The sequence below is a fragment of the Schistocerca serialis genome, chromosome 2 (genome assembly GCF_023864345.2).
Source record: "Schistocerca serialis cubense isolate TAMUIC-IGC-003099 chromosome 2, iqSchSeri2.2, whole genome shotgun sequence".
In the NCBI taxonomy this organism is placed as follows: Eukaryota; Metazoa; Arthropoda; class Insecta; order Orthoptera; family Acrididae; genus Schistocerca; species Schistocerca serialis.
In genome coordinates this window covers 714,061,186-714,084,499 of record NC_064639.1, presented here as the reverse complement: position 1 = coordinate 714,084,499, position 23,314 = coordinate 714,061,186, and the positions used below count along the sequence as shown (strand labels likewise).

The 23,314-nt window shown below is 39.0% G+C and overlaps 1 protein-coding gene across 1 annotated transcript in view; it reads left to right on the top strand.

Moving 5' to 3' along the window:
* Positions 1-23,314, top strand: part of LOC126455676 (ATP-binding cassette sub-family C member 12-like) — a 518,625-nt gene that overhangs the window by 102,998 nt on the left and 392,313 nt on the right. The window contains exon 8 of the mRNA XM_050091443.1: positions 11,891-12,070. Coding sequence (XP_049947400.1) covers positions 11,891-12,070 — 180 coding nt within the window. The remainder of the gene's footprint in view (positions 1-11,890; positions 12,071-23,314) is intronic.

Genomic DNA, 23,314 nt, shown 5'->3' with positions numbered 1-23,314 from the left:
ATGATACCCCTCATCTCAACGACTACTTCACATCCTGTGCCATGTGGATCCTTCACACCAACACCAGCTTTTCTGAATTGTGCAGGTGGGAACTTCCCCTGCAATACATCCTAGATTCCCATAACCCTCCTGGTCCCAACCTTCATTAGTCACTGTCCTCACCCATCCAGCCCCCTCCCTGTTCCCATTCCAGCACTACACAGCTGTCATTTCACCGCCACACCCAGTCTTTTAATTTATTCATTTTATTTTTATTTTTATTTCTCTCCTTTTCGCTACTTACACCCCCCCCCCCCCCCCCCCCCCCCCCGTACCTTCTCTCCTGCCCTCTGTCTAAACTGCAATACTTGACTGTCCGCCACTCCCACCATACTATCCCACCCCCTCTTCGCCCCAGCCTCCTCCTTACCTCCACCCAGTTGCCACTTCCATCATGCACTGGAGCTGCTGCTCACAGTGTAGTTTCAGCTCTCTGAGACTGCAGACATGTGTGCAAGTTGCGCTTGCGTGAGTGTGTTTGTGCATGTGTGTATGTGTGTCTACTGCTGACAAAGGCCTTAATGGCCGAAAACTATGATTGTGTGAATCTTTTTATTGTGACTATCGCGACTTAGCATCTCTGCTATATGGTGAGTATCAACTTTCCTTCTCTCGTATTGTTACATTCCATCCTGGATTTTCCATTGTTTGATTTGAGCCATCGAGGACATAGATGAATAGCGCGACTGCAGGGACTTATCCCTTGCACGCTTCCCATTTGACCCACATTCCCAACTGTCCACAATCTACATATGAAATGTTCCTGAAAGATACTTTGCCCATCCTCTCGTTACTCGCACCCACTTAATTTGACGATTCCCGTAAGATTTTGGGAAAACCTGTGCGCACTCGCATAAACAAATGTCAATGGCTGGGTAGCCATTTAACTATATATGAAGGTAGTAACTGCTCTCGAAAGAACAGATACCATTGATGACTGTGCAACTTCTCTAGAGTAGATGATAATTAATTGAAACCCTCAGCTGACGACAGGTGTTATTGACATACCTCTACGGGGACAGCTGAAAATGTGTGCCCCTACCGGGACTCGAACCCGGGAAGTGTTCAAGGGATAAGTCCCTGCAGTCACGCTATTCATTGGTGTCCTTGGTGACTCAGATGGATAGAGCACCTGCCGTTTAAGCAGGAGATCCTGGGTTCGAGTCCTGATCGGGGCACACATTTTCAGCTGTCCCCATCAAGGTATGTCAACAACACCTGTCAGCAGCTGAGAGTTTCAATTTTATATCAGATATTAAAATAACCCATTGTTGCTCAGGCAAGTCTATTTGCTTTTGTCTGTTTTGGAGAATATTTCACTAGTGTGACTACCTGTCACATTGCTGTTTCCTACTGCTGTAAAAAATGCATTTACACTTTATTCTCCAGACAGATACTGTTTACGTACATCATCATCTTTGTGATGCAAGAGTCTCTTCCTTACCCCTATACGTAAAAGAAGTGATACAAGTCATGGATTCACCTGACCAAGGATAGACCTACCCTTCTCTGGATTAACCTATCCTTCCTCTCTCCAATACCTACATAAAATTGGGTCCACCCAACTTAACAATTTGAAATTGTATGCACAGCTTCTAACTCTAACCCTTATGACTTCCAATGATGAAGTTTCTCTGTATGATATTGACTTTATCCAGCTATTTCCTAACCCCTTCTTTTATGATCTCTTCCAGTGCTATCACTCATATGTGTGTGTGTGTGTGTGTGTGTGTGTGTGTGTGTGTGTGTGTGTGTGTGTGTGTGTGTGTCTAAAAATACAAAACCTTTTCTTTATAGCTCCCACTTTACATTAAAAGATGTAACATATCATTAACTATCATAATTTTCTAACATTTATGCATATCTCTTATGCATGAGTGTACTCTCATCACACATAATTAGGAATAACAAGTCATTGGCACTCTTCTATCAGATATAACATGAATGTCATCTACCGTAGCATGAGTAAAACAGTTTGTGTCAATGCTATTTTATTTTCACGTACATCTTAGCATATCACCTTCTGCCTTAGGGCGTAGTACTAGCCCCCTTCCTCTACCCCTCGTTTGATTGACATTGTTAATGGGTGTTTCATACCGAAATATAAGTCCTTCTTGTGTGTACTGTAATACAAAAAATTATTTGTGTATATATCCACACTGTTGGAAGTATGTATACATAGGAAGCATAATATTCATATATACTGCTGTACTTCCTGAGTAATGATACTTCCCCTACAAAAGATGTTGGAAGTATGTATGCATAGGAAGCATAATATTCATATATACTGCTGTACTTCCTGAGTAATGATACTTGCCCTATAAAAGATATATAAAACTATCCATTTTGTAGGATAGGAAAGAAAAGGTAGAAAATTCCACATACAACCACATCAAAACTCATCTTCTGATGATGATGATGTTTGGTTTGTGGTGTACTCAAATTCGTGCTCATCAATGCCCGTACACTTTCCCAATCTGAACACTGTACCATCTCATCACTTTTCATGAATGATGATGGAATGATGAGGATAACACAAACACCAAATCTCCAACCAGGCTGGGAATCGAACCCAGAACACCATGATCCAAAGGCAGCAACGCTAGCCACTAGATCACGAGCTGCAGACAAACTCATCTTCTGTATACCATTTACCTAGGTATACTTAGCTTCAGTATCTTATTATTGGTTAATTTGATTCAGTTTATCACAAAATTGTGTGTCATTTCTATTTTCAGTAATGCATAAGCCCATGTAGAGGTTGTTTTAAACACCACTAATATGCGTCTTCAAGCAGGTATGATATTTTTTCAGTATTCATCTAGAATAAAATGAATACTAAATTAAAATGCTGTAATACCTTGACATTTGTGAAAGAGTTTTTCAATATTGAGCTTATGCTCTGTTGCTGATTGAGTGATTTCATTTAATACTACTCATATACTTTCTGCTAGTGCAGACAAATGAGCACCTAATAACATTCTTTATAGTATGTAAAAAACAAAAAAATTGTGTTGTTCTCATATAAGCATTAATAGATGTTAAGATAAGGCTAAATGCACCTCAGGTGAGCAACTCCAGTAATAAAATTTGTATAAATTCCTATAATCTGTTCACAGAATAAACAAAATTGTTTTATATTCTAATGTACGTTATGTGAGTAACACTTAATCTGCAGTGATTGTATGTACACTCAATGGAAGTCATATAACCACCACCAGGCTTTGGACTGTAAAAACAAGTATATTTTAAATCCTTATTTCCCATTGAGCCATGAAACAATATAATTCTCACTCTTAAGGTACAGTACATGTATGTAACATCCTATGCCAGATACAGTACAGACTCATCTGTCAGTATACATTATTCTCTCGCTAAACAATAAATGACATGGCAGTTTTTGTAATGAGTATTCAGAACTTAATAATCCATCTATATATTTGTTTATACTCATACACTCACTGCAACAGAACTTAAAATTAGTATGTTGTTGTTGTGGTCTTCAGTCCTGAGACTGGTTTGATGCAGCTCTCCATGCTACTCTATCCTGTGCAAGCTTTTTCATCTCCCAGTACCTACTGCAACCTACATCCTTCTGAATCTGCTTAGTGTATTCATCTCTTGGTCTCCCTCTACGATTTTTACCCTCCACGCTGCCCTCCAATACTAAATTGGTGATCCCTTGATGCCTCAGAACATGTCCTACCAACCGATCCCTTCTTCTGGTCAAGTTGTGCCACAAACTTCTCTTCTCCCCAATCCTATTCAATACTTCGTCATTAGTTATGTGATCTACCCATCTAATCTTCAGCATTCTTCTGTAGCACCACATTTCGAAAGCTTCTATTCTCTTCTTGTCCAAACTATTTATCGTCCATGTTTCACTTCCATACATGGCTACACTCCATACGAATACTTTCAGAAATGACTTCCTGACATTTAAATCAATACTGGATGTTAACAAATTTTTCTTCTTCAGAAACGCTTTCCTTGCCATTGCCAGCCTACATTTTATATCCTCTCTACTTCGACCATCATCAGTTATTTTGCTCCCCAAATAGCAAAACTCCTTTACTACTTTAAGTGCCTCATTTCCTAATCTAATTCCCTCAGCATCACCCGACTTAATTAGACTACATTCCATTATCCTTGTTTTGCTCTTGTTGATGTTCATCTTATATCCTCCTTTCAAGACACTGTCCATTCCATTCAACTGCTCTTCCAAGTCCTTTGCTGTCTCTGACAGAATTACAATGTCATCGGCGAACCTCAAAGTTTTTATTTCTTCTCCATGAATTTTAATACCTACTCCGAATTTTTCTTTTGTTTCCTTTACTGCTTGCTCAATATACAGATTGAACAACATCGGGGAGAGGCTACAACCCTGTCTTACTCCCTTCCCAACCACTGCTTCCCTTTCATGTCCCTCGACTCCTATAACTGCCATCTGGTTTCTGTACAAATTGTAAATAGCCTTTCACTCCCTGTATTTTACCCCTGCCACCTTTAGAATTTGAAAGAGAGTATTCCAGTCAACATTGTCAAAAGCTTTCTCTAAGTCTACAAATGCTAGAAACGTAGGTTTGCCTTTCCTTAATCTTTCTTCTAAGATAAGTCGTAAGGTCAGTATTGCCTCACGTGTTCCAGTGTTTCTACGGAATCCAAACTGATCTTCCCCGAGGTTGGCTTCTACTAGTTTTTCCATTCGTCTGTAAAGAATTCGTGTTAGTATTTTGCAGCTGTGACTTATTAAGCTGATAGTTCGGTAATTTTCACATCTGTCAACACCTGCTTTCTTTGGGATTGGAATTATTATATTCTTCTTGAAGTCTGAGGGTATTTCGCCTGTTTCATACATCTTGCTCACCAGATGGTAGAGTTTTGTCAGGACTGGCTCTCCCACGGCCGTCAGTAGTTCCAATGGAATATTGTCTACTCCGGGGGCCTTGTTTCGACTAAGGTCTTTCAGTGCTCTGTCAAACTCTTCACGCAGTATCATATCTCCCATTTCATCTTCATCTACATCCTCTTCCATTTCCATAATATTGTCCTCAAGTACATCGCCCTTGTATAGACCCTCTATATACTCCTTCCACCTTTCTGCTTTCCCTTCTTTGCTTAGAACTGGGTTTCCATCTGAGCTCTTGATATTCATACAAGTCATTCTCTTATCTCCAAAGGTCTCTTTAATTTTCCTGTAGGCGGTATCTATCTTACCCCTAGTGAGATAGGCCTCTACATCCTTACATTTGTCCTCTAGCCATCCCTGCTTAGCCATTTTGCACTTCCTGTCGATCTCATTTTTGAGACGTTTGTATTCCTTTTTGCCCGTTTCACTTACTGCATTTTTATATTTTCTCCTTTCATCAATTAAATTCAATATTTCTTCTGTTACCCAAGGATTAGTATATACATGGATATTTTCTGTCATAGTTCTACTTCTTGACCTCCAGTGAATCTCAAACTGAAATCTTTATTTGTGAACTCATTATTGCCTAAATCTTGCTTTAAATCTTGATCTGCATTCTCACACTTACTGCCACAGAGTTCAAATTCAGTATGCCTTCAGATATCTTTACTAGTACTTTGACATGTGATGAAATCAAAATTCACTTCCTTATTTATGTATTTACTACAACCCAAATATTTCTCATACAGACATTTTCAATAGTCATAATCTTTACTATACTTGCTATAACATGTATATTCTATTCCATTTTCTACAGTTCTGTTCAAAGAATCAGGTGTAGCAATGACAAATTTAACTTTATTTTGTACTTTCTGTTCAACTAATGCCTGATTCCATATCTCCAAACTAGTTAAAGAATTTGGGTACTGCTTATTTCAAAATAATTCGGTACTAAGTTCTAATGCCATTTCGCATTATTGCCTATTCATGGGTTCAATTTTCAATGATATCACAGAGTCATTTTAAGAGTTATGAAAACAACAGCTGGATGGACAACAAAAGAAGTTAGTGTAGGAAGAAATTGTGACTATAATGAAAAGAAATGGTGCCATCTGGGACAGTTAGTGAAACATGTGGTTGGTAGGTAGATAAAGAAAAATCTTTGCTGGGTTCTAAGAAATGGGGTATCACCAAGACAAGAACCAAATGAATGTGAGCAATAAACATTATAAAACACGCAGAAGCAGCTACAATGCACATTGCTAGAGAAAGTAAAACAATCTAGTGGCTGAATTTATAAATTTGAAGTTGTTAAGCAATAAATGCTTGGATAATGACAGTCTTCATTTAAATAGATTAGGATCCAAAATTATCAGTAAAATGTGTGCTAACACATGTAAAATTCAGAATAATAGGGAAAACTTATTTGAAATGACTGGCTTGAGAACCAATGTTTGGCAGCAGAAATGGCAAGATTGAAATGCCTTTCACAAAAAAGTATGCTTTAAACCATAAACAAAAAGTATGGTCCTTTGCACTGGAATGCAAATGGTCTAACAATGGAATGATCTGATCTGACATGTCAAAACATATACTGAAATTTTTTATACAGGAAGAATACACTGATACAAGGATCCTGTAAAAATTTTAGCTGCTAAGATGCCCTGCAAATATTTAAAAATAATGTTGAACGTTCCCAAATACATAGCTCACCAGGTGACTGGAGAACTGTACACCCCTACCAGATCTGTAGTGGAATGCACATGAGCAACATGGCAGGCGCATATCTTTGGTTGATGGAACATCATTAAATAGATAACATGACTTGGCACAATCATAATTTCTAAAGTAAATTTCAGTTCTCATTGTCAATTTCTTTCAAATAATTGTCTGTCAGTCAGATTTGCAATTAATTTATTATCCATAATAATTAGCAATTACTTTTGCTGTAGCAGAAATTTTAAAAATGTAGATAAAACTGAATTAATATTCATTATGTTTAACACTTGATGATAAGCAGTGTTTAAACTCAATTTTGATTCATAAAATGTGACCATTGAATGGAAGAAATGCTTCTTCAAAGCAACAAATATGAGTCAAAATGAAACTCACAAGGCTATGAAAGAATAACTATCAGAAACATTTACAGTGCAGGGTGGCCACAAAGTCCTATTACCTTCCATTAATAATGAACATAGACCCTTATACTTGAATAAATAACATGAATAACAGTTCTTGAGAGGAGTTTTCTTGAGATGTGAAACATGTAGAGCTTCTTGTGAGAGAGGCTCAAATATCAGAGTGTTTAAACCAATGTCAGATGTTGAAGTGCTGAGTATCACATTAAAGTTAATTCCTTTGTACCCCACCAATAAGCTGAATATCTCACAGATTTTAAGTAAGTCTCAATAAAAGATGAGGAATATTGTATTATTAAAAATATTATATCAAATATAAAAAAACGTTATATTAAAAATATTATATTATTAAAAATAAAAAACTCTGCTGGGTGGTTAAAGTGATTAAAGTGGTGTATCACATAATAGCACCTCCACTATCTAAAATAATCAACCAGTCTTTAAAACAGGGATGCTTTCCAGATGTGTTAAAGCATGCAGAAGTCTGTTCAAGAAAGAGTTGAGGGAAGATGTTGGAAATTATTGGCCAATTTCGTTCTCTCAATCCTGTTGAAAGAGTTAGAGAAAGTAGCCACAGATCAGATCCAAAATTTTATTGTAAAAATGATATTATTGTAACTAACCAATCTAGGTTACAGCAAGAAACAAATACTCTGGATGCAGTGAATAGCTTAACTGAAAAGACACACATTGAATCAGAGGAACAAAATTGCAGGTATCTTCTGTGAGCTTAGAATAGGCTTTAACTCCATAAACCATACCTTGCTTATCTACAAATTACATAAATATTGTTATTCCAAACTGAGTCCAGTATCACAAGGTGTGCCTCAAGGCTTCATTTTAGGGACAATCTGTTCCTACTCTATGTAAACAACTTACCCAAAACTAGAAATATAGACTGGGAGACTCAAAAATTCATAATGGGTGGCAGGGACAAAGGATCCAGTGAAATTTTTTGAAGTGCTTTATCTGAAAACTACCTTGATCAGTTAAGCAGAGAACCGACTCGTGGCGATAACATATTAGACCTTCTGGTGACAAACAGACCCGAACTACTTGAAACAGTTAATGCAGAACAGGGAATCAGCGATCATAAAGCAGTTACTGCATCGATGATTTCAGCCCTAAACAGAAATATTAAAAAAGGTAGGAAGATTTTTTCTGTTTAGCAAAAGAGACAAAAAGCAGATTTCAGAGTACCTGATGGCTCAACACAAAAGTTTTGTCTCAAGTACAGATAGTGTTGAGGATCAGTGGACAAAGTTCAAAACCATCGTACAATACGTGTTAGATGAGTATGTGCTAAGCAAGATCATAAGAGATGGAAAAGAGCCATCGTCGTACAACAACCGAGTTAGAAAACTGCTGCGGAAGCAAAGGGAACTTCACAGCAAACATAAACATAGCCAAAGCCTTGCGGACAAACAAAAATTATGCAAAGCGAAATGTAGTGTGAGGAGGGCTATATGAGAGGCGTTCAATGAATTCGAAAGTAAAGTTCTATGTACTGACTTGGCAGAAAATCCTAAGAAATTTTGGTCTTATGTCAAAGCGGTAGGTGGATCAAAACAAAATGTCCAGACACTCTGTGACCAAAATGGTACTGAAACAGAGGATGACAGACTAAAGGCCGAAATACTAAATGTCTTTTTCCAAAGCTAGTTTCACAGAGGAAGACTGCACTGTAGTTCCTTCTCTAGATTGTCGCACAGTTGACAAAATGGTAGATATCAAAATAGATGACAGAGGGATAGAGAAACAATTAAAATCGCTCAAAAGAGGAAAGGCCGCTGGACCTTATGGGATACCAGTTAGATTTTACACAGAGTACGCGAAGGAACTTGCCCCCCCTTCTTGCAGTGGTGTACTGTAGGTCTCTAGAAGAGCGTAGCTTTCCAAAGGATTGGAAAAGGGCACAGGTCATCCCCGTTTTCAAGAAGGGACATCGAACAGATGTGCAGAACTATAGACCTATATCTCTAACGTCAATCAGTTGTAGAATTTTGGAACACATATTATGTTTGAGTATAATGACTTTTCTGGAGACTAGAAATCTACTCTGTAGGAATCAGAATGGGTTTCGAGAAAGACGATTGTGTGAAACCCAGCTCGCGCTATTCGTCCACGAGACTCAGAGGGCCATAGACACAGGTTCACAGGTAGATGCCATGTTTCTTGACTTCTGCAAGGCATTCGATACAGTTCCCCACAGTCGTTTAATGAACAAAGTAAGAGCATATTGACTATCAGACCAATTGTGTGATTGGATTGAAGAGTTCCTAGATAACAGAATGCAGCATGTCATTCTCAATGGAGAGAAGTCTTCTGAAGTAAGATTGATTTCAGGTGTGCCGCAGAGGAGTGTCGTAGGACCGTTGCTATTCACAATATACATAAATGACCTTGTGGATGACATCGGAAGTTCACTGAGGATTTTTGCGGATGGTGCTGTGGTATGAGAGGTTGTAACTATGGAGAATTGTACTGAAATGCAGGAGGATCTGCAGCGAATTGACGCATGGTGCAGGGAATGGCAATTGAATCTCAATGTAGACAAGTGTAATGTGCTGTGAATACATAGAAAGAAAGATCCCTTATCATTTAGCTACAATATAGCAGGTCAGCAAGTGGAAGCAGTTAATCCAATAAATTATCTGGGAATACTCATTAGGAGTGATTTAAAATGGAATGATCATATAAAGTTGATCGCCGGTAAAGCAGATGCCAGACTGAAATTCATTGGAAGAATCCTAACGAAATGCAATCCGAAAACAAAGGAAGTAGGTTACAGTACGCTTGTTCGCCCACTGCTTGAATACTGCTCAGCAGTGTGGGATCTGTACCAGATAGGGTTGATAGAAGAGATAGAGAAGATCCAACGGAGAGCAGCGTGCTTCGTTACAGGGTCATTTAGTAATTGTGAAAGTGTTATGGAGATGATCGATAAACTCCAGTGGAAGACTCTGCAGGAGAGACGCTCAGTAGCTCGGTACGGGCTTTTGTTGAAGTTTCGAGAACATACCTTCACCGAGGAGTCAAGCAGTATATTGCTCCCTCCTATGTATATCTCGCGAAGAGACCATGAGGATAAAATCAGAGATTAGAGCCCACACAGAGGCATACCAACAATCCTTCTTTCCACTAACAATACGAGACTGGAATAGACGGGAGAACTGATAGAGGTACTCAAGGTACCCTCCGCCACACACCGTCAGGTGGCTTGCGGAGTATGGATGTAGATGTAGATGTAGAAATCTCAATTGGTGCTGTTTGCAGACAATACTTCTATTTTAGTTGAAGATGATGAAGCAGGAGAAAATTTGGAGCGCTATCATGAGCACACTGGATTACCCTATAAAGCTGCTTTCAGTCAAACACATTGAAATTGAACATTACAAAACCCATATGGTAAATTTCAAAACCAAATATTTAAAATGGGTGGAACTTAAAACATGACATAACAATCTTCTTGTGGAAGATGTTGATGCAATCAAATTTCTAGGACTAAATGTGGACAAGAACATAAGTTGGAATACACATATTGAGTTCCTATCAAATAAACTAAGCAATTTTGCATTTCCAGTGCAAATACTAGCAAATTCCACTGACTTGACTCCATGAAAAATAGCATATCATAGTTATTTTGAATCTGTAATTAGGTCTGTCAAAATTCTCTGGGGAAGTTCAAATAGTGTATCTTGAATACTGAAACTGCAGAAGAAAATTATCAGATATGTGTATTTTACAGAGCAAACAGAATCTTGGTGATAAATAAGAATTTTTGCAGCAAACATCACATGTTGAAATATTTTTATTTCCTCAATGACCTGTTTCCACAGAGTATAACTCTTATGTTTGGGTCTACCTAAAATAATATTATTTATTATCCATGAATAGCTGTAACAGGTCCATAGAACCTCACATCTACTCCTGGGCACACTGTTGGTGCTATGGACTTCTTGTTTACTCTTTTTTGTGAATCTGACAAACCAATGTGGCACCTTTGTTCTATAAACGGAGTGTGAAATTACACACATGGACCCCACAGCATTTGTAAATGACAATATATAACAAAGTTATTTGCAAATACATATTTAATATGAAGCCAGAGATTCTAAACACAATGCTAGCAGATTCTGTAGAAGAAATGCTATTGTTTGGTAGAAGAATTCATAGAGGATGAAATGATAATTTGAGCAAGAGATAATTTAGGGTTAGATTTTTTGATTGTATATATGTATAATAAAATTGTTTTATTATTGGGATGCTCTTAATATTAGCTTTTCTATGTTTATGGTGAAACTTTACCACAATTTTGACATGCCTCCTATATGTGAATCAAACTGTTTTGATTAAGGGTGTTATGAGACTAATAAACCACAATTAAAAAATCCATAATGCATCAAAAAATCTTTATGGGGCTTTTATCTAGCAGTGTTATGAAATTGCTGAAGATGATGACCAAGATCATCATTGTAATTACTACTTGCGGTGTTGTTTAAACAATGTTTTGTATGAGAACTTGGTGTGATCATCCAACCAGAATGAATTTTTTGAAGTTATATCTGTTATTCCTGTGCTTCAGTAAGTCCTGGTCTAGCTGTTTCTCTATTGGTGTTTACTATGTTAGCTATTTCTTTTGCTTCATTTTTTTTACTTTCTGTTTTGTGTTTTTGTTATGCATTATGTTAGAAAAGCTACTGAATACTCATTTGTTTCTTTACAAGCACATTTGAATTCTCCATATCTTTAGACATTGTGCTGCTCAGTACAATTTACTAATTTTTCTTATTTTACATTTCAGATCTCAAGTTTTTGTGGAGTTGATTCAGAAAACCTCTTTAATGCAGTTCTCTACACACCTTTAGTACTGTCTGCTCCTTTGGTATTTATTTTCTGTTCGTGTGGAATGCTTTCTTTGTTATTTACTTGGAAGAAAGTAACTTTCCTCATATTGAGTGGTATCATCAGCTTCTGTGTAATGGTAAGTTCACAGTCACCTGAAAGCTGCAACTACTCTATTTTATTATTAAAAATTATGATTTTATGCATTTGAAACTTTTTCGTTTGAAAATGGAAAGAAAGATGTGGGAATGATCGGTTTCAAAAATAATATTTCAGAGCATAGTCTCAGGTCATCTGTAGTAATTATATGGATTACTATGAGGAATAATTTCATATTTAAATTAAATCAGTTCAAGTTTGTAGCAGATAAAAAGAATTTCTTAGACTCTCACACAGAAGTGTGATAAATCTGCAATGTCCCACTTAAGTATCAACTAAACTTTATTTCCTGATAAAAGACAATTGTTTTGGCTTTTTCTAACATTCATGACTCATTAATTTGTGAATAATTATAAACTTTGTCTAATTTTAACATTTTTTCTGCTAAAGTTAAAATGTAAAAGAAAATTGCTCCAGGTCCAAAATGCATTAACAGAAAAGGTTACATTCTACACAACAATGCACTGCAACAAAACTTCACAGTCTTCCAAAGAATTCATGCAACCCAACTGAACTGGCGTTTACAAGTTTTGCATTGCCCGTACTACTTGTTACCACACTCACCGTATGGCAAATTTCAGTCACAAATAAATGGCAAAACAGCAATAATAATTTGATTAAATCAATGCATTTCTGTTGAGTCCTGGGCTACCTGCTTATTTACATAAACCTACTGAAAGCAATATTCACTGTATCAGGAGGAGTAGTTTTGAAGTCCTAACAGATTCTACCCCTCCCCCATTTTTGCTTTACATGACATTTGGTATTTAGTCAACTATAGAGCCTTCCTTTCTATGAAGTTTGTATCAAAATCAATAAACAATATGACATGTATATGGAAGATGTACATTATAAAAATAAATACCAAAAAATTTTCTTTACAGTTCACAGTTTAACTCCACACATATGTAGGCTGATTTTATGTTCACATTTTTAATAAATTTGGCATTGTATTGAGTGTATAAGAAAAGCTACTACCTAAGGGGCAATGGTATGATAAATCTGTATTGTCTATTGTCTACGTGCATAAAGTTTTCAAACAATAAATTTAGCACCGCAAAAGAAAAATGAACTCCTGATTTCTTCAGTAGACAGATTAAGTCTTTCATTGTTATTATTTTGTCTATCAGTGTTATTTTTGTGGTCACCAAGCTGAAGGCTGATTTGATCCCACTCTCTGAACTAGTCAATCTTGTACTAGTGTCTTCATTTCTGCTTAAACACAGCAACTTACATCCACTTGAATGTTGACACTACAGCAAGGTCCTGGTCTTCCTCTACAATTTTTACCACCTACACTTCCCTCCATTATCAAATTAACATTCCTAGATGCCTCATGATGTGTTACATCACTCTTCCCTTGTTTTAGTCTTTCTTTCTAATTCTGTGCAGTAAGCTTCATTAATTACTTGATGTCCATATAAACTTCAGTATTTTCTATAACACCATATTTCAGAACCATTTGTTCTTGTTTTGTCTGTTTTTATCATCTGTTTATTCATGTCAACCGCCATGTGACTGTGGAAATGATAGTTGATAAAGTTCAAGTTAGTACTGGTAGAGTTCACGTTATCTGTAACAAACTGTTCAAGATGGGTCTCAAAGGAGTTGACACAGTTACACAAGGAAACAAGGTTAAGAGTGTGCACAGAGCTTCAGGAATGTTATGACACAGAAGGCAAGCACTTTCTCAACAAAATTTTACTCGTGATTAAACTTGGGTTCACTATTATGAGCCAGAATCAAAAAGACAAAGCATGGAATGGAAGTGCACCAACTCATTTGTCAAGAAAAATTCAAAACACAAGCACCAGCCAGAAAAGTTATGTTGATGGTGTTTTGGGATGCTGAAGATACAGTTTTTTGTGATTATCTCAAAGAGCAGCAAACAGTGAACAGCCAGTACTACTCGGATTTGCTTCTAAACAAGGTGAAGCCAGCTGTGGGAGAGAGATGTCGTGGATCTCAGAGGACAGGTGTGATTCTCCAGCGAGACAATGCACATCCTCATATTGCTCAACTAACCTGTGAAACCATTGACAAAATGGGCTGGGAAGTACTGCCTCATCCTCCTTTCAGTCCTGATGCAACACCTAGTGTTTCCATTTGTTTGTTGTACTTAAATGGGCATTACGTGGGAAGAGGTTCCTGGACAACGAGGATGTGAAAAAGTTTGTGGAAAATTGGTTCAAACATCAAGACAAAAGAGTTCTTTGCAGCCGGAATAAAAAAACTTGTATCCTGTTGGAAAAAGTGCATTAATGTTTGAGGGGATTATGTTGAAAAATAGAAAAAGTATTGTTTTGTAAAAATAAACACTTTTTTCTCCAGACCAGTTTGTCTCTTTAATTATTGAATGATCCTCATAGGAGCAGGAAAGACCGATGGGGGTGAGTCACTCCACAGCAAGATAAAAGGAGTTCTGAGGGGACAGAGCATGTAAGAGGTATAGAAAAGAAGAAAAGGTGGAGTGGGGAGAGGAAGCGGAGGGAAAGAGAAGAAGTGAAGCTGGAGAGCAAGACAGGAAGGGGAGAGAGAATGGGAGAGGGCTGGAAAGGAGAAAGAGTGGGGATGAGACAGAAACAGATAGATGGACAATGCAGACATTGGTGGCAGAGGGGGGTGGGGTGGAGGAAGAATGGTGGGAGAAACCAGTACAGGATCTGGACAGGGATGGTGTAGTGTGGACAATGACAGAATAGGAAAGGGAAAAGGTAAGGTGAGGAAATACTTGGGCTGAACTATGGTTGAAGGTGCTGGGTGGGTGTATGAGACAAGTCTTGCACCTGTGTTGACCACAAGGCAATAACACATGGGGTGCAGGATTGGGATTAGGGTTTGAATAGGGATGTATAAGGATATTCTGTAGGATGGGTGGGCAGCGCACCATTACTTTGGGTGATGGAGGGATATGCCTCACTGTAGGGTGCAATGATAGGTAGTAAAAACAATGATGAAGGATGTGATACCAGTGTCATACTGAGTGATCAGAGGATTGGTGGTCAGTGGCTACTTAATGTGTGTACTAGTGTCAGAGAAGGAGATGGCCTGGAAGAACTGTTTATGGATGAGCAAAATACAATATTGTCTGTCAGTAAAATCTCTGGAAAGTTTATCAGTATATTTCAGCATTTCCTGCTTTGCTCTGCAGATGAAGCATCCACGGGTGTTGATTGGATAGGAAGGGCTCCTTCAGAGTGGCAAGGATGATACCAAGTGAGTACCCATGGCAGTACAACAGATCTGTTTATAAATTTGGCCTTCAAATTGTGAAATAATAATGTATCAGGACATGGTTGGCAGAAAGATTAGGAAAGAGGTAGATCTGGTGTCAGGAGGACACTGAGATAGCTAGTGTTCCATGGCCTCAATGCTGTTGACATGGGGATTTTTGTATACAAAGACGACACATTCACAGTGACGAACAAGGAATCTGGTGGTAATAGGACAGGTACTGTGGAAAGGTGGTTAAAGAAGTGAGCAGTGTTTTGGATGTAGGATGGGAGGTTACAGACAGTAGTTTGGAGATGTTGCTCAACATAGAGGATTGTTCTGAGAGAGCAGCCACAATGGGACAACCAGTCGGGAGGTCTGTGGTGTTGAGTGTGGAGAGTAGGTAAAAGACGGAAGTGCAGGTGGTTGCTGGGGTGAAGAGGAAGATGGGTTCAGGTGACTGGTTTTCAGGTTATGGATCTCTGTGTGTTGCATAGGAGTGATGCAGGACTCACTAGGCAACAGTTTAGGGAAGGAAGGTTGGACGAGTTTAGAAATGAGAAATTCTTGAAAGATTGCCAGGGGATGACAGACAGGATGGATAGGAAGAAGGACCATGGTTGGAGGGAGGTTTGAACTGTCTTCCATAACGTTATGTGTGGTGTTTTCATTGACTGTTGTCAGTGGGGTGCATAGTGAATAAGGAATGTAGAGAATGAGGAATGGAAAGGAGGTCCTTTACAAGTCCAGCATGGTTGAACTTAGGTTTCATATTAAAAGTGAGACCTTTAGAAAATACTGAAGCTTCTTCAGAGGTCAGAGATTTCCCAGAAATATTGACAACAGTGTTACAGGATGGGTGTTCAGGAGCAGTGTGTTTCATGGAAGATGAGGACATTTATGGGGCTGTGGAAGGTGAAGTAAGTTAGCAAGGCATGGTAGGGGAGCTAAGAGGGGTAGATGGGTGGGTTGGATCAGAGTGATAGGCTCTTTATTCGCTGAGGTAATCCTATGCAGGCATAAGACAGAAATAGCTTGGATTGCTCCCTCAGATGGTGATGGGAATCCTGTTACAGCAATTGAAGGCAAGAGTTTCTACTGAAGTGATAGCATTCAAGACATTGTGGCCACAGAGCAAAAAGGAGCAAAAGGAGCAGAGGCTGTCAGATATGGTTTGAGCTTGGACTGTTTGATTATGAAAGACTGCACCGGTGAGGGTGAGGAGCTTATGGAACTGGAAAAGGTGAAGGTACCTGTGGTAGGATGAGTGACAACTTGAGTAAGCCAATTAGCTGGGATACCATGTGCTGAGTATTTCAGAAAGAGGATGTGTAATTGGAGTTTTGCTTTCCATTTATGATATTTTCATGGTCTGGATTCATGTCAAGGACAACCTTTGCTGTTTTCTCCATAACTTCAACACCTACTTCTAAATTGGCTTCACCTTGTCCTTCTCAACGCAATGAGCCACCATCCTAGAAGTCAATCTCCACCTCTAAGACAACTCCATAAATTCATGTGTTTGTGTCAGATTCACCAACTACCAGCACTACCTCCTCTTTGGCAGCTGTCACCCATTGCATGTCAAAAAATCTCCTCATTATGGCATCACCACCCATGGATGCTGCATCAGTAGTGGAAAACAGGAGTGATCAAAATGTACTGATAACCTTACCAGAGCCTTTATTGACACACTGTATTCTATCCCTATCATCCATAAACAGATCTGCTGTGCCATCTCTAACACTAGTAAGCCTACTAACCAGCCACTGACCAACACACCTCTCATCACCCAGTATCATGCTGGCCTAAAGGCTCAACCACAGCAGTCACCAGGTGTTTGACTACATCTCGCTGTGCCATGAGATGAGGGATATTATACGCAAAATCCTACCCACATCACCCAAAGTAGTTTTCTGCAACCTACAGAATATCTGTAAATGTGGTGTCTGAAAGAACAGACAACATTTTTGATCCAGCAGCCATCGTGGCCTGTTTGGGTAGAGTTTACTTTTTTAGCCATTATGAATTAAGACACAAATAAATTACAAACATTGGCTGTGAGTGGGCATTGCTTGAAACTAATGGAGAAAGTTGAAAATTTGTGCAGGACTGGGATTCGAAACTGGGTCTCCTGCTTACTAAGCAGATGCTCTGATCATTAAGCTGTCCAGACACAGTAATCATTGCAACTGCATGGACTACCCTAGCACACCAGAACTAAATTCTTAACTTATTCATACACTACTAATGTAGTGCCCCTTGCCCATTATCCTCATTACTCACGTAATTTTGCCAGTCCTATAGGAGTTGGAGCCTGGTGTGCATTTGTACTGAAGAGATCATTGGCTGCTTCACTTTAATTTTATATACATATATATATATATATATATACAGAGCCAATGATCTCTTCGGAGTAGCGCAGATGCCCACCAGGCTCAAGCTCTTATGGGATTCAGTGAAATTCCATGAGTAATGAGGATAGTGGGAAAGGTCACTACATTAGTAGTGTGTGGATACCTTAAACATTTGGGTCTGGTGGGAAGTGTGCAGTTGCATTGACCACTGTGTCTGGACAACTTAAAGATCAGAGCATCTGCCTAGCAAGCAGGAGACCCAGTTTCAAATCCGGTATGGCACTTTAACTTTACCCATTGATTTCAACCAGTGCCCACTTGCTACCAATGTCTGATATTCCTTTGTGCCTACGGAATTCTGCATCCCAAGAGCCATTCCCTTTTGGATGACTCATGTGCAAGGCCAGCCCCATACACCCACCCAGTACCTTCTGCCACAGTCTAGTCACATGCATTTCCTACCTTAGAAAAGACAGAGCCATATGTGAATGAAGCCACGTTATATATAAGCTATTCTGCAATTACTGTGGAGCACTTTACGTGGAGATGAAAGGTAACCAAATGTCTATTTACATGAATGTCCATCAAAAAACTGTAGCCAAAAAAAATCTTGATCACCAAGTTCCAAACATGCTACATACCATAACACAAATGACTTTAACGGCTGCATCACTACATGTGCCATTTGGATATTTCCTATCAATACAGGCTTCTCTGAACTATGCAGGTGGTAATTGATCCTCCAGTATAGCTTGCTTCCTCACAATTCCCCTGGCCTAAACTGCAGGTAACTTGTTTCCCACTGTGTCACATTACCTCCTCCCTTTTCTCTTCTGTTGTTGTCTATATCACTTCTTCCCTGACCAGATGCTGTACTGCCTTCTCCCACCACCCACCCCCCCTCCTCCCCCTCCCTCACCCTCCTCTGATGTGGGCATTCTCTCTCTCTCTCTCTCTCTCTCTCTCTCTCTCTCTCTCTCTCTCTCTCTCTCTCTCTCTCTCTCCCCCCCCCCTCCCTCTCCCTCTCCCTCTCCCTCTCCTTCCTCCCCTCTCCCCTACTTGCCACCCCTCTCCCCTTCTCACCACACCTCCATGCCTTTATCTTGGACTCCACATTCCTCTCTTTGTCCACAGTCCCTCTCCTCTCTCTTCTTATTCTATATCTCTTATATGTTCTACCTCCTCAGAACTCCTTTCATCTTGATGTGCAGCAACTCAATCATCTGACTTTCCCATTTCTGCCCCACACTACCCCACTACATCCTCCTTGCCTAATGCACCCTCCCCCGCCCCCCTCCCCAAATCCAGCGGCCCAGAAACTGCACTCAATAATCAATAATTTATCATCAGTATTGCCAAGCCTGTTGTAGTGTGCATTTGGATGTGGATGTGATTGTGTGTGTGAATGTGTATACTTTCTAGGAGAAAAAGATCCGGAGCTTGAAAGCTAATGGACACTGTTTTCAGTTACATTTGTCTATGTGCCACACATTAGTCTGCTATAGGTGAGGGGCTACCTTTCCCTTATTTTATGTATTGCCCTGTCCAATGATTTCTATTACTGCTGGACTTGGAACTTCATGTGGGTGTGTGTTTTGTTATTAATAACTTTTTGATTAATTAATTTTCAGAAAATATAAATTCTTATTGGAAAGTGTGAAACTGTTGCTATCCAAAGAGATATATACACACACTCTGTCTGCTGCTGTCTTCTGCCAGTTGAAGCCCACAACTCTCCTGAGTTCCTTACCCCAGCAGTCAGTTGGTCTTCCTGGTGGTCTTCGTTTTTCTCTGGGAAACCACTCTAAAACTGATTTTGGCCATCTTCAATCCTTCATTCATGCAATATGTCCTGCCTACTGCCATTGCATTACTAAACCATTAAAGAGGAAAACACCAGGTGTGTGTATATATATATATATATATATATATATATATATATAGACACACACACACACACACACACACACAAACAAAGATGATGTGACTTACCAAACGAAAGCGCTGGCAGGTCGATAGACACACAAACATACACACAAAATTCAAGCTTTCACAACAAACTGTTACCTCATCAGGAAAGAGGGAATGAGAGGGAAAGACGAAAGGATGTGGGTTTTAAGGGAGAGGGTAAGGAGTCATTCCAATCCCGGGAGCGGAAAGACTTACCTCAGGGGGAAAAAGGACGGGTATACACTCGCACACACACACACACATATCCATCCACACATATACAGACACAAGCAGATATATATATATATATATATATATATATATATAATGTGTGTGTGTGTGTATAAGGAAGTGGCATCAATGGTTAGTTATTAGTGCACAACATTCTCACATGCAGCTGGCATGGGAACAACTTGAGTTACAGATTTATATTAAAGGAAATGTTCTAAGGAGAAATAACTATGCCATGGGAATTAGCAGGACTCAATGTAGTGAATACAAATTATAATAAAGTACTGATTAAACAGCGATTTTGATATTTTAAGTGAACTAGTTTTGTCTGCTATCAGTTTAAGAGTTAAAAGGAGAAAAAAAGTTATTTAAAGAAAGTTATTTAAAGAAGTATATAGTGTGGTATCTAACAACAAAAATAATCAATTACAGATAATATAATATAAATTTGGAATAGCAAAGGAATATATTGTTTATATATCCAACAGTTTCTTCATTACAGTTTCATTACTGACTGTAATTTTCTTATGCTGGTGACAACATCTGTTAAGCTTGTGGTTAATGAACCAAAGTTTTAGAGGAATTCCTTTCTAGATATTATTATACCAGTTACCTTTCACAGCACTGCAGTATTTCCAGTTGTCTTCTTTTTCTATCTGTTGTTGTGGTCTTCAGTCCTGAGACTGGCCTGATGCAGCTCTCCACACTACTCTATCCTGTGCAAGCTTCTTCATCTCCCAGTAACTACTGCAACCTACATCCTTCTGAATCTGCTTAGTGTATTCAACTCTTGCTCTCCCTCTACGATTTTTACCCTCCACGCTGCCCTCCAATACTAAATTGGTGATCCCTTGATGCCTCAGAACATGTCCTACCAACCGATCCCTTCTTCTAGTCAAGTTGTGCCACGAACTTCTCTTCTCCCCAATCCTATTTAATACCTCCTCATTAGTTATATGATCTACCCATCTAATCTTCAGCATTCTTCTGTAGCACCACATTTCAAAAGGTTCTATTCTCTTCTTGTCCAAACTATTTATCGTCCATGTTTCACTTCCATACATGGCTACACTCCATACAAATACTTTACAAACGACTTCCTGACACTAAAATCTGTACTCGATGTTAACAAATTTCTCTTGTTCAGAAACGCTTTCCTTGCCATTGCCAGTCTACATTTGATATCCTCTCTACATCAACCATCATCAGTTATTTTGCTCCCCAAATAGCAAAACTCCTTTACTACTTTAAGTGTCTCATTTCCTAATCTAATTCCCTCAGCATCACCCAACTTAATTCGACTACATTCCATTATCCTTGTTTTGCTTTTGTTGATGTTCATCTTATATCCTGCTTTCAAGACACTATCCATTCCGTTCAACTGCTCTTCCAAGTCCTTTGCTGTCTCTGGCAGAGTTACAATGTCATCGGCGAACCTCAAAGTTTTTATTTCTTCTCCATGGATTTTACTACCTACCCCAAATTTTTCTTTTGTTTCCTTCATGCTTGCTCAATATACAGATTGAATAACATCGGGGAGAGGCTACAACCCTGTCTCACTCCCTTCCCAACCACTGCTTCCCTTTCATGCCCCTCGACTCTTATAACTGCCATCTGGTTTCTGTTCAATTTGTCCTCTAGCCATCCCTGCTTAACCATTTTGCACTTCCTGTCGATCTCATTTTTGAGACATTTGTATTCCTTTTTGCCTGCTTCATTTACTGCATATTTACATTTTCCCCTTTCATCAATTAAGTTCAATATTTCTTCTGCTACCCAAGGATTTCTAGTAGCCCTCGTCTTTTTACTTACTTGATCCTCTGCTGCCTTCACTACTTCATCCCTCAAAGCTACCCATTGTTCTTCTACTGTATTTCTTTCCCCCATTCCTGTCAATTGTTCCCTTATGCTCTCCCTGAAACTCTGTACAACCTCTGGTTTAGTCAGTTTATCCAAGTCACATCTCCTTAAATTCCCACCTTTTTGCAGTTTCTTCAGTTTTAATCTACAGTTCATAACCAATAGGTTGTGGTCAGAGTCCACATCTGCCCCTGGAAATGTCTTACAATTCAAAACCTGGTTCCTAAATCTCTGTCTTACCATTATATAATCTGTCTGAAATCTGTCAGTATCTCCAGGCTTCTTCCATGTATACAACCTTCTTTGGTGATTCTTGAACCAAGTGTTAGCTATGATTAAGTTATGCTGTGTGCAAAATTCTACCAGGCAGCTTCCTCTTTCATTTCTTCACCCCAATCCATATTCACCTAACAGGTTTCCTTCTCTCCCTTTTCCTACCTTCACTACCTGAATAATTTCTTTTATTTCATCATACATTTCATCAATTTCTTCATCATCTGCAGCGCTTGTTGGCATATGAACTTGTACTACTGTGGTAGGCATGGGCTTCATACCTACCTTGGCCACAGTAATGCATTCATTATGGTGTTTGTAGTAGCTTACCCGCATTCCTATTTTTTTATTCATTATTAAACCAACTCCTGCATTACCCCTATTTTGTTTTGTATTTATAACCCTGTATTCACCTGACCAAAAGTCTTGTTCCTCCTGCCACCAAACTTCACTAATTCCCACTATATCTAACTTTAACCTATCCATTTCCCTTTTTAAATTTTCTAACCTACCTGCACGATTAAGGGATCTGACATTCCACACTCCGATCCGTAGAATGCCAGTTTTCTTTCTCCTGATGAAGATGTCCTCTTGAGTATTCCCCGGCCGGAGATCTGAATGGAGGACTATTTTACCTCTGGAATATTTTACCCAAGAGGACGCCAATATCATTTAACCGTACAGTAAAGCTGCATGCCCTCAGGAAAAATTATGACTCTAGTTTCCCCTTGCTTTCAGCCGTTCGCAGTTCCAGCACAGCAAGGCCATTTTGGTTAGTGTTACAAGACCAAATCAGTCAATCATCCAGACTGTTGCCCCTGCAACTATTGTAAAGGCTGCTTCCCCTCTTCAGGAACCTCTCAACAGATATCCCTCCGTTGTGGTTGCACCTACAGTACGGCTATGTGTATCGCTGAGGCACGCAAGCCTCCGCACCAATGGCAAGGTCCATGGTTCATGGTTTTTTTTTTCTATCTTACTAATTCTTATCGTGCATCTGTCCATTGCTCACTGAGGTACCCAGAGTTTTTGATCAGTTTTCACACTAAAAGTCAGATTCTGCTGGTTTTAAGTTAAGTTTATTAAAAACTTTGACTCTTTCTGTATTAAATATCCCCATCACTGTTTTAGTTTATCTGTACTAGAAGCAAATAGTACAATGTGATCAGCAGACTGAAGATGGCCCTATTATATTCCAGCAGCATATATTCCTTCTTCATTTTCATAGGGTATGAAAAAATCTTCTAGGGCAGGTTATAATTGTCTTTGTGATATGGAATCCCCTTGGTTTCCTCTTTATTTAGTTTTGAATTTGCTACTATTCTGATGAAGTTTAGTGA